This window comes from Triturus cristatus, chromosome 7 (assembly GCF_964204655.1).
Source record: "Triturus cristatus chromosome 7, aTriCri1.1, whole genome shotgun sequence".
Classification (NCBI taxonomy): Eukaryota; Metazoa; Chordata; class Amphibia; order Caudata; family Salamandridae; genus Triturus; species Triturus cristatus.
This window is the reverse complement of record NC_140590.1, coordinates 1,747,514,458-1,747,527,175: the sequence shown is the minus strand read 5'-3', so window position 1 is coordinate 1,747,527,175 and position 12,718 is coordinate 1,747,514,458. Positions and strand designations below refer to the sequence as shown.

Genomic DNA, 12,718 nt, shown 5'->3' with positions numbered 1-12,718 from the left:
AATGTGAAATCAGTATCAGGCACTTGCTTTGGCATCATGATTTTTCCTTGGATCCCTTTGGAGGCCAGAAAGACCTTATTGCAGGCACTACTAGTTAGTAGACTAGACTACGGTAATTCACTAATAGTAGGAATCAGGGAGGACCTTGCATCTAGGCCACAAGTACTGCAAAACACAGCAGCACGATTGGTCCTTAACAAACCAGTGCGTACCCCTTCTCGACCTCTCTTGCAACTTCTGCACTGGTTGCCTATGAGGAAGAGAACAGTGTTTAAGCTCCTGATGGCGGTGTTTAAAGCACTGCAGGGGACGGGCCCGGTTTATTTAAGGAGGAAGTTAATACCTTACATACCAGCCCGTTCACTGAGATCCAGCAATCGGAATCTGCTCCGTCCCTGCAAAATCAAGAAAGCCAAAATGTGAGGGCGCGCTTTTTCTCATCTGGCCCCTCTCCATTGGAACCGTCTGCCGGATGAGCTATGTGCTTGCTCAAGTTTGGGGCAGTTCAAGAAGCAGTTAAAAACCTGGCTGTTCTAAAACTGCAACTTTGTCTTAGCCACCAGCACTGTGCAGCAATAAGTGCCGAGAGATCCCTGATGGGATGATTTGTTGTGCAATACAAATCTTAATAATAATAATAATAGTTTCGCATATAATGAGCCTGTAAATGCTGTTGTTTGCACTGTTGTTTATTTGCCACCTTGTATAACTTCCTTGTTTGACTGCGTGCTGCTCCTAGTGATCACCGCGTATATTTCACTTTTAAGCCCACATGGCAACTTCCGTTGACACACTTGCTTGTGTTTTTTAATGCTCGTTCACGGCGGTGGTATAGCACACACTTTCCAATCATCTCACATTAGAGCCTGGCTTCACACTTTTAATGTTCTTCTTTATACCACAATAGTTGACTGATGTATAACCGCGGCTTCTGATGCGCATGTGCCAGTTTATATTTGACACATTCATCCTGAACTGCTTTGTCTTTTTCCATACTTGTGACTCCCTTCCTTTCTTCAGGAAGCATGGTACTCACCTTCTATACAGTACTAGATGAGTCTTCCACTCTTGGACGAACCCTATTCTTCACAATTTGGTGTATTTTCTTCCTACTTTTTCTTTAGTATTTTTTTTACCCTCCTTTAGTCCAGCACCTAAATTTTTTTGCTTATTTTTGCCACTCGTTTTCCACCTTGTCTGAGACACTCGTGCACTGAGGTTCGTGCACCGCTTTTTCCACACACTTTTTTCCCACTATTCTATCAGTTTGCGTGGTTGTAAAACCCATTTCATATGAGACTATTCTTATTACTTTGCAGGATGTACTCCCCTGAAGAAGGGCTAGTCCGAAAATGCATTGCGGTGCTTTATTCAAGGGATGATTGATCTACGTAGTGTGATGACAAGAAGAATTTTTTCCAATAAATGAAGCTACAATACGCCTGCTGTCAAGGGTAAGTGATTATTTCACTAGAAGGAGTGGAAGAAGTACCTGGTAAAACGGGTGTATTTGGATGTTAATTCAGTGGAGGGAAAAGTGGGGGCGTTTTTCCCTTCCAGGAAAATGCTTCTACCTCTATATTGTGCTATGCCCTTGGTCAGAGGGCGATACCCGCATGCACCCAATACACAGTGTGAAAGTGGACTCATCTTTCACTATACTTTCCAGTATGCCATTCAGGGGTGAGACTCTTTTCATTAGAAAACTCATTGTGAAGTCAGTCAATGGTGGAAGTAGACTGAAACTTTGCCCCTAGATGTATCCTGGAGTGGGCGGAAGAAAAATGTGAATGACACAATCACAGAGTAATAGAAGACCTCTTCTATAAGTAACTGTGTTATACACATAATTCTAGTAATATCAAAAGGTCTTGGCTAACAGAGACTTAAAATGACAACTGGGCGGGCACTAACTGCCAGCCTCTTGCCTTTGAGAATTAAGGCAAGGATGAAAGTAAGAGCAAACGAAAGGAAGGAAGGAAGGAATAAGGAGAAAACAAAAGAAAGAATCAAAGAAAAAAGGAAAGAGGAACGAATAAAGAGGGAAAAGTAGAAAGAGAGAAAGAAGGTGAGAGTGAAGGAGAGGGCTAAGAAAGATGAAGGCAAGAAAGAAAGAGGAAGACCTGCGTAGCTTGGTCAGTAAAATTGGGTGGTGTGAGCTTCAAATGGACTCTTTATTGTACAGATACACTATGACACAAAGGACACAGACAATTCATACAATACACCAGAAGGATAAAGGTTGCATAATTAACAAAGAACAGTTTCAAATTGACACAATCTCACATAGTGTGAAAAAGAAGCAGTCAGATAAAGAAAGACCACCCCAAAAGGACTTTACAACAGCATTGACAGGAGACAAGTGCTGATAAAGCTGGAATGTGCTCTGTGCTCACATTTGGTATAAATCCTGCCAGCACTTCAAGCTGTACAAACAAAGGCAACAATAAAAAAGCAGCACTAAAGAAAAAACAAACACACTGGCACTGAAGGGACTCACTCACAGTTAAGTTGGCCAGAGGCTGAAGGAGGGTGACCCATGCTGTGGTGGACGGAAGCAAATTGTGAATGACACAACAATGGATTAAGACAGCTTTCGGAAACCTCCTTTTAGTGAGTATATTATTCATATAATAATTTTAGTGAAGTCAAAAAATCTTTTCTAACACAAGACCTAAACAGGAAGTTGACATTAGCAACAAGGCATCCGATCAGGGGCAGTTGGGGCCAGGCGGCTGGAGCTGTCCGTGGCGAGATTGCTCTGTAGCTTGACTGCAAAGCAGTAATCCAGTGTGTCGTGTGCAGGCAGAATAAACGATGCTTGCTCTACTGAGCAGCGCTCAGCAAACTGGGCGTTGGGACGACTTTTTTGCCAGGAATAATATTTAGTGCCACAAATAACTCTACTGTGGCCTATCAGGCTGCAAATATTTCAAGAGCACCCCTTCACAATGGTTTTTGATTTTCTAGCTTTTTAGTCAATGTCTTTGGAAAATGGGGTGTTTAGAAGGCAATATTTTATTATGTAAACTGTTTTTCGAGAACTCCCTTCCCCCAAGCCACTCACTGAAGAGGCAAACCCCCATGCTTTTGTTACTTGCTCACTCAGTTCAGGACAGGTTTCGACACAGCACCACTTAAAATGTCACCAGCAGCCACCTATGGTCTGGAAATGATGTTAATATCATCAGAACAGTTACCATTGTTTGTACAGTGAAAATCGAGTACATTGTCCCAATCTTGCATTTTCCAGGTAAGTGAATGTGTGTTTTTATTGAAGGTGATCATTTCATTTAGGCGAGTAAATCAGACAATCAATCACAGGGATAACCTTAAGTCTGCATTCGAAATATTAATGTGACATTGACAGTCTTTTAATTCACTCTGTGAGAGCAGTTGTAAAAAGTGACGAGGGTGCCTTACATACACCCAAGAACATTGCCCCTGTTTAGGCACACAAGTACCACTTACACATGTTCATTCAGAGTAGATCCATTGACCCAGGTCCAGCGCCGCCCACCGGGTGTGTTGAAAAGTCCAATCCATGCCTGGCTGGTCACTTTTTTTTCTTCAAAATAATCCTGCACACAATAAACACAAATACATCTTTGGTACCAGCATGTTTCCGTTTGATGCAGCAATGTTTATTATATGGAACAGATTCGGATCATGAAAGCAAACAGTTCAAGAGTTGAGATATGTCACTCAGTGCACACCTGGACAACCACACATGCATGGTTCATAATACTTCAAGAAGTATTCCCACTTACGTAGACAGCTTCTGATATCCAAATCATATCCTTTTCTTCAAATTATAAATTAAATTCATCATAACATTTACAGTGCTTCCCCGGTGCATTTCAGGAAGGACTCCTTCAGGAAGGGGCTCTTAAGTACAATCAGATATTCATGGCTGAACTCAACTATACAGTCAGGCCTAATCGTGCCTGCATGACCTCTTCATGAGTTCACCCTCATTGGAGTAAACAGGAGAGCTCAATTTTGGTGGTGTTGGTTTCTCCATAGTGACTGATGGGCTGACTTAGAGTTGGCAGAGACAGTACTCGATCGCAACAGCAACAGAGTACCCTCCCCACCCAATTAAAGGTCTGCTCGCATGATTTACAGACCGACAGACCTCAAGTTTGTCAGCAATGGAAACCACTCCATCTCTGCCACTGATATTTTCTTTTGACAGCCTGACAGAGTAAGTGCCTTTGAGGTCTTACGATTTATCGTCGTGATATACTAATTATGATATATTACTTAGCTTAGAAATGTTATAATATTGATTTGTGCTTCAAAGGGGAGTGCAGTTCCTAACAGGGGGACAAGCGAAAGGGCAGGTCTTTCTTCGTGATGCCCTCACACACCCCGAAGGATGTCATGCTTCGTCATTGGGCTCTGCTCCTCGTCGGGCCGGCACTGCAATGCCCGACGGGCTCCCGTAAACGGGACTCTTTGGTGGAGATCTTTTGAAGAAGCCGTGGGGTGCGTGCGGGTATGTGGGCAAGGATAGAGTAGTGCACGGCCATCATATATGAATCTGCGCTATTTGATCTAGTCCACCAAATGTTGCCATACAATTTGACCCACTATATTGAAATGTGTCATAAATATGTTTCCTTTTTGTACCACTGTGTAAATTGATATACATCACTTCAATTTGGTCTCTTTTAAATGTATTCTATACCCTGTGACAATTTCATAGTAGTATTGGTTCTATGTTTAACACTAGGGAAGTTATTTCTGTGGCAGATGGGGCACTAATTTCAGATGTGGCCGTGGCGAAGACCTGTTTAGGTTGAAACACGTTGCCTGGAATAAACTCTGTTGAAAGAAGTACACCGAATGCAGTCTCCTTTGTGCTACACTGACTTTCAGGCATTTAGGGCCACATGTATCAACATTTGTGATAGTGGTTAACGAATTGCGATTTTCTGCAAATCGCAATTAGGTAATCCCTATTACAGATGTATGCAACTCCAAGAGTTTCATATAGCAATTCGTAGGGAGTCACAAATCAACCTACCTCATTAATATTAATGAGATAGTTCGCAATTTGTGGCCCCCTAGGAATCTCTAAAATCAAGGAGAAGGGGGCCTGCTGGGTTCAGCAGACCACCATGTCCATGATTGCTTTTAAATAAAGCAATCTTTTTTTTTTTTAATGCAGCCTGTTTTCCTTGAAGGAAAACAGGTTGTGTTTAGAAAAAAAAGAAAAGTTTTATTTATTTTGCATACACTTACAAATGTCCATTGGGGACCCCTTTCCATTTGCGAACGGGTTACCGCCTACTTGAAGTAGGTGGCAAGAGGCAAATGTTTTGTGACCACACTTCTGTCACAAAATATTCGTACATACTGATGCGATTCGGTATTAGGAATTTGGAAAGGACGCACTTAACACGCCCCTTCCTAATACAGAATCGCTAACCCATTTTGCGTTTCACTAATAGGTTACCAAATCGCAAAATAGGATTTGGTACATTGGGAAAGCTTTTTTTTCAGTTGCAAACGGCCTGATCCTGCTAGTCATACCATTTGCAACCTTAAAAAAGGTACATATATGGGTCTCATAGTGACGTATAAAATATGCAAAAATAGAACTCTGGAAAGTTCCCACGTTTAGGTGGAGAGCAGCTCCTGTATAGAGCACCCTGCAACACCTGCGACACTCTAAATTTGCTCAGCTCAAATGTCTGTTTTTCTGTGAATTTCTTTTTAGCATAGGATTAGCACAATGCCATCCACCCCGAGATAGAATGGGACAAAGTCTTTTGCCATTTCAACAGAAAAATGTTTAGGTGTAGGATTAGCACAAAAACATCCACCCCGAGCTTCAAAATGACAAAAGCCATTTACCACTCCAGGCACAGTATTACAGCATTGAATTGGTAAAATACCAACCAAGCCAACCTGAAATTAATAAAAGCAACCCCGGACATGTGTTTCACTATCATTATAACTCTTCAGAGATGTTTAGTTTTATCCAGACACATGGGAGCACCCAGTTTAAGTCAAAACAACACCCTTTCAGGCATAGAGTGATGCATAAATTATGCAAAAAAGAAGCAGAGAACTCTGGGTAGTTCTCAAGTTTATATATATATATATATATATACCCTATTGGCTGTCACCAGTATGTAGACATAGTTAGGAGCGCCCGTGGAGGGAGTTCCGTGGGGCGGTAAGGCGGGGCGGGGGAGGGGCAGGGTGGGGGGTTCTAAAAACCGGAATATGGATAATTGCAGGTAAGTAAACAATTAAATAAATAAAACGAATTTCGTAGCGCGCGCTGCATCGCATTTTCGCGCGCTAAGAAATTCGTTTTATTTATTTAATTGTTTTCTTACCTGCAATTAGCCATATTCCGGTTTTTAGAACCCCCCACCCTGCCCCTCCCCCGCCCCCCCTTACCGCCCCAAGGAACTCCCTCCACGAGCCGCGTCTGGATTTAAACTGTGCCCCATGTAGTAATACTGATTCTAGGTTGTGTGGTTTGGCCGAGAAGGAAGAATTACACTGTACGTACTTTTGCCATTCAAGGACTGGGGAGTGTTTCAATGAACTTTTGCATGTGTTTGATATGAGTATCGTAAATGATCTTTTAGTTCCTTTTGTACCTCTGTCCTATACTTTTAGTGGCCGAGGCTTCGCATCAATAATTGATTATATGCTAGTCTCTCAGATCCATGCTTCAAGGGTCCACACCTTTAAGGTAGAGGATATAGCGCTGAGTGATCATTACTTAGCTTAGCGATTATGCCGCCGCTGATTATTCCCCACAACTGCAAACACAATAGAGGTGATACTTTACCAGGAAAACTAGTCCTAAATCATATAAATCGGCACTCGTTGAGGTGGTCAAAGGTGGACCTAGTAGGGTTGACATAAGAACTGATTACCAATAGTAAACATAACATGGATGTCTGTCTAGATGAGCACTCACCTTGTAAAGAGATAGTTCAATCCTTCATAGAGATTGCAAAAGAGGTGAAGAATCTTTTAAGGGTTTAATTCCAAACAAAACAGAAAAAGGAAGGCTGGTTCGATAAAGACTATACATTAGCCCACAAGAATCTAAAGAGGGTGTTACGTATGAATCCGAGATCTATCCCTGTGATAAGAAAAGCAAGGTTAGAATATCAGAGAGCATTAAAGGCACGGAAAAACGGCCTAAGGGATGAGGCCTGGGAAGCCTTTCAGACTGCTGCTATGCAGAAAAATAATGTGGCCTTCTGAAAAGCAGTCAGAGCACCTTTTTTGAGTGTGGATCAGGTCCCGTCAATTGAGATTGCGATCTCGGAAGAGGACTGGGTTAACTTCTTCTCCAAGGTTTATACTGATAACTCGCTTCCGGCTCTTGAAAGGAGCCAAATTGCTACTTCTCAAGCTGTAAACCCGGTGATTTCTATGCAGGTAACGCTGGATGAAGTGGAAAAGGCTCTGGTACGAAGTCAAGGTGGTAAGGCCCCAGGACCTGACGGGGTCCCAGTTGACCTGTTCAAACATAATGTGCAATTATGGGGTCCACTCATTACTCAGGTAATCAATGCAAGTTTAAGTTCCACATTTCCAGGGTCCTGGGCAGAATCTACAATAATTCCAATCTTCAAGACGGGGGAAAGATCAAATCCTGGGTGTTATAGACCCATCTCCCTTCTCGATTCAATGGTGAACGTCATAGGTCGGATTCTTTTAGAACGGCTTGAAACATGGGCAGAAGATGCCGGCACCCTCTCAGATCTACAATATGGCTTTAGAGAGGGGTTAGGCACTGTCGAGCAAAGCTTAAATTTGTCTATGTTAATGGGGAAGTATATAAGGGCAAAGCCTGTTTATGGCCTTCATTGATGTAACGGCGGCGTTTGACTCGGTGAGACATTGTAAATTATGGGAGATTTTGGTCTTGCTGGGTGTGGACCCTAATATAGTAGCCTTTTTACAACAACTATATAGTGAGGCGGCTGCTAGTGTCCGATATGGCAAGGGAGGTGAGTGCACTAGAGCTTTTCCTGTTAGGCAGGGGGTCAGACAGGGCTGTGTCCTGGCCCCACTCCTTTTTAACTTGTATATAAATGCACTAGGAGATGAGCTGCTTAAGAGCGACGAGACAAGTAGGTGGTTGTCCGATACCTACCTTACTGTATGCGGACGACGCAGTTCTGATGGCACTCACGCAAAATGGTTTACAAAGGGTTTTAGACAGTTTTAATGTTTTTATGAAAGATCTGGGCTTATCTATTAATGTTTCTAAAACCTTTATCATGAATTGTGGAAATAAGAAGTACAGAGGCCGGGGAAGGGATATTCTTCTGGAAGGCAATAAGGTATCCCAAACGATAAGTTTTTCATATTTGGGTATCCTATTTTATGACGATGATACCTGGACAAAATCCATAACTGCGAAAAAACTCGCATTTATGTGAACCACCAGTGTACTTGCCACTTTATGTAGGAAACTGGGGCGTAAGCCACCTGGTGAGATCATACAAATTTATAAGGCCAAATGTCTCTCAGTCGCCATGTATGGAGCAAGGGTATGGGGTTCATGAATACACTTCAGATACAATTGGTGGAAAATGCCTTCCTGCGCTTTATTTTGACGGTTCCTCAAAGCACGTCTACCTTTGCCTGCCATTAAGAATTGGGTCATGCTTATGTAGCGGATCTTATTAAATTCGAACCCATACTCCTCTGGCACAGGATATTGACATAGGAACAGACGGTACTGAACAGAACTATTATGTCGGGTGTAATAAGACTTGATGGGGTTTGTACGATCCCCTAGATGAAGTATATTGAGTCCTTTTTTTCACTATTAGGTAACTCAGAATTTTACTCAAACCCCAGCTCAATCATTGGTATCTCTAGAAAGGAGATAAAATCTAGGGGCCTTGTGTACCTAGCTGAACAGAGAGCATTAGGTGAGCTTGCGAAACCCTGTGTGTTGAAACATCAGTTAACACTTACAACTGGAGGGATGGAGCCCTACCTGTCTTTTGTATCTAGCGGGTTTGATAGAATGCTGCTTTTTAGATTCAGGTTAGGATCCATTCATAGACTATTGTCATTTCCTACAATGAATGACTGGTCGCATAATTTACCTGCCTGCCCGTGTGATTCCCAATCAACTTAGATAACATTACATATGATGTTTTTCTGTAAATTTTATGTGACACAAAGAAAAGCATTACTTGTACCCGTTTTAAGGGCGTATGGTTTAAGACAGTGTCGTATAGCGCTAATTCATTTGCCTAGAAAATGCAGATATTGCCTGGAGGATTGCTTTATACATTAAAAGAGTGCTCCGAATCAGGAAAACAATGTGACAAGATAGTAAGGAGCAGAGGAGGTTGAATGGTGACCGGTGATATGTGATATGGGTATTAATTCTTCATATTCACAATCGTTTTTTTAAAATGTATTTCATAATTGATTTGAACCTGTTTTAGCTTGCATTTTATTTTTGGCACAAGGGGGTCCTGTTAGTTTTAGTAAAGTTTTATTAAATGGAAATTTGATAAATACGGAGAAATTTAATTGCTTGGAACTCGTTTAAATAATTGCTCCTGTAATTGTTTTTTATTGTGCTTTTATGATTATTTTTCTACTATCGAATAAAGCTTATTTTGATTGATTGATTGATGTCAGAATTTGGGGGAGCCCTTTTCAGAAGCACAGGGAACAAAGTCAAGATATGTGCCCATCTGCAAAGTGTGTTGTGAACATGATGTGTGAGTCCACGTGTATGTGTGAATCTAGCCACCTCACATTATACATCGGCATTATATTTATGTCCCAGTATATCTCTATACATATATACACTGTTTATATACCTAGACAGAGAGGGAGATTAAATGTGTGCATTAAACTTTCTGTACGAAGTTTAAATATGGGAATCAAGCAGATTAAAAGCAGTTAATTTAAAACAACGGTTCCTGTCCCTCCCACTTCACAATTTGTCTTAAAAGCACAAGGTTCACCTTAACTTATCCTTGAGAATAAAGCAATGCACCTCGGAGCCAGAGTTCGTGGGTCACGGCAAGGATGCCTTCGGGGGCGGTCTTAGGCATGTGCAAGCTGTGCACCTGCACAGGGCCGCCAAACCCCAGGGGCCGCCACGAGGAATCTGATACAATACATATTCGTGGCGGCCCCTGGCAGGGATTTGGCAGGCGCAGGGAGGGGTTTCCACTGCCTGTGCCTTACTCTTTCTGCCCCCGGCACACAGTGGAACAGAAGTGAATCCAACGAATCAAGGACTGGGAGGAGCCGGAAAAGTCTGGGCGTGGACGGACCCTGCAGGAGTCGGCCTCATCTCTCGGCTCCAGCAGTCGGACGTCTTCCCTCAACTCCAGGACAAGTCTGACAGCTCCCAGAAGCCTCCGTCGGCACGCAGTGTCCACTATGGCAGAAGCCGCCATCCCGGACTCCTGGAGAAGCATCAACCCCGAGCCGAGGTACAGCTTTGAATCCCCCGAGCTAGCGGCTCCGGGTCTCAGCCCGGAGGAGCCGACGTCCCAGGGGTCCGACGCGAACCCCAGCGGTCAGCCCGAGGGGGCCCAGGTGAACGCCCTGACCGTGTTGACCCTGCTGGAGAAGCTGGCCAGCATGCTGGACTCAGTGCAGGAGAAGCAACTGCGCATGGCCCAGTGGCAGACGGGCATGGAGAACTCGGTGAAGCAGGTACAGGGCCACGTGAGCCGGCTCTCCAAGGAGCACTCCTCCACCAGCAACACGGTCAGCAAGCTGATGGACCGCTCCCTGCACCTCAGCGCCGACATGAAGGAGGCCCGGCACCACACCGTGGTGCGCAGCGGACAGGTCAGCCGCCTGGCGGAGCACCACGAGCTGCTCATGAACCGGAGCCCCTTCAAGGTGCTGCTCTTCCAGGTGAGTGGCGGTGAACAGCACTAAGGGCACTTCTCTTTCAGGTCAAAGGCAGGGACCGCTATAGGCAGGATACGAGGCCTGAGTACTGCTGTTCATGGCAAAGGCCAGCTCCACCACAAAGAGGCCGTGGCACCTTCAAAGTGCCTCTCTTCTAGGTGAGTGGCGGTGAACAGCACAAGCCAGCTGTGAGGCCTTCTAGGCGCTTCTCTTTCAGGTCAAAAACAGGGACCGCTATATGCAGTTAAAGAGGCCTTCTGAGTACTGTTCTTCATGGCAAAGGTCAGCTCCACCAGAAAGAGGCCGTGGCACCTTTTAAGTGCCTCTCTTCCAGGTAAGTGGCGGTGAACAGCACAAGCAAACAAGGCCTTCCAAGCGCTTCTCTTTCAGGTTAAAGACAGGGACCGCTATACGCTCCGCAGGATGAGAGGCCTTCTGAGTAGTGCTTGTCATGGCAAAGTTCAGCTCCACCACAAAGAGGCACCCTCGAGGTGCCTCTCTTCCAGGTGAGTGCAAGGGGTCAGCCAGAGAAGCCACGAGACTCTGCAAGCGCTACTCCTTTGGGGGGATGACAGAGAGCAACGAAGGCCTTCAAGTGCTATTGTTTCAGGTTAATGAGAGAGTTAGCCGGACACTGGACAGGAGGCTTTCAGAGTGCTATTCTTGGGGAGGGCTGAGACCATCACCAGAGAGAGGCAGTGAGATCCTCTATGTGCCACCAGATGAGGGCAGGGGAGTACCACAGACAGGCCATGTCACTGGAAATTCTCTTCCGCGTGAGGCTCCGACACAGACCACGGGGCCCCTTTTCCTCCAAGTGAGTCTGGGGTGCCCAGGCGCACTGCAAGACCACACAGGCTCGTCTGTGCCCAGCGAGTGCCAGAGTTCACCACGGACAGGTCACCAGACTCAGGCGTTAGGCACCTAAGGGACAGAAACCTCGACAAAAATCTAACTTTGTTATTAGTCTCATAGTTTACATAACAGTCAACATCGTCCCGGTTCGTTCTCTTTGAGAACAAGTTGTGCCTCTGCTGGAGGGAGGCAGGTGCAAAGAGTTAACACTGGAATATTTTTCATTGGAAAGTGTACAGTTGGCAGCTCTGACCATCCAAGGGTCGGGGCTCTGCCAGAAGGGGTTGAATGTGCTCAGTCAAGGAAGCTGTTGAGAAAAGGCTGCCGCTGGAATAAGAGGGACTGCATCATTTTACTGTAGTCTGCTGGCGCGCGCAGAGTGGTCTGTGGGGACACAGAAGTATATACAACCACACAGAGCCGTCTGTAAGGAAACGGAAATATATGGTGTAACACGGCGTCTGCATGGAAACCAAGATACATGCACGAAAGTATTTCAAATGAGTCTATAGGGACGCATACGTATGCAACAGCACAGTATTATGTAAGTGAGCACCCGGAGACACAAGCAGCACCACATATGGGCCTGTAGTGACCTGGAAATACAAACAGCAGTACAAAGGGATCTGTAGGAACACAGAGATATGCAGCAGCAGTACAAAGGGGTCTGCAGGGAGACCTATGCAGAGCACAGAGGAGTCCTGTGGGAACAGGGCACAGATATGTGTTTTGCTGTGGGATATTCTCGCCACTAGGGGGTGCACCAGCCGAGAGGAGTCTGCAACAGAAAGAGTTCTGGAGCGGGGGAGACAGAAGGTGGAAGGGTGTGTCTTCTCTGCAGCCGGGGCGGGGAGGGGTGTGCGGGGAGGGGTGCTGGCAAAACGCAGCAGCAAATTTTGGCAAAAGTTAAACGCTTGTGTCACGAGGCGGCTATGCAGTGTCTGCAACGGACATGGCCATGCGTAAG

At 44.8% G+C, this 12,718-nt stretch overlaps 1 protein-coding gene across 2 annotated transcripts in view; it reads right to left on the bottom strand.

Moving 5' to 3' along the window:
- The window catches only part of LOC146812984 (killer cell lectin-like receptor subfamily B member 1B allele A), an 866,152-nt gene that overhangs the window by 91,794 nt on the left and 761,640 nt on the right, over nt 1-12,718 (bottom strand). For both annotated transcript variants that reach the window (XM_085620007.1, XM_085620008.1), the window contains exon 7: nt 3,472-3,581. In XM_085620007.1, coding sequence (XP_085476133.1) covers nt 3,472-3,581 — 110 coding nt within the window. The remainder of the gene's footprint in view (nt 1-3,471; nt 3,582-12,718) is intronic.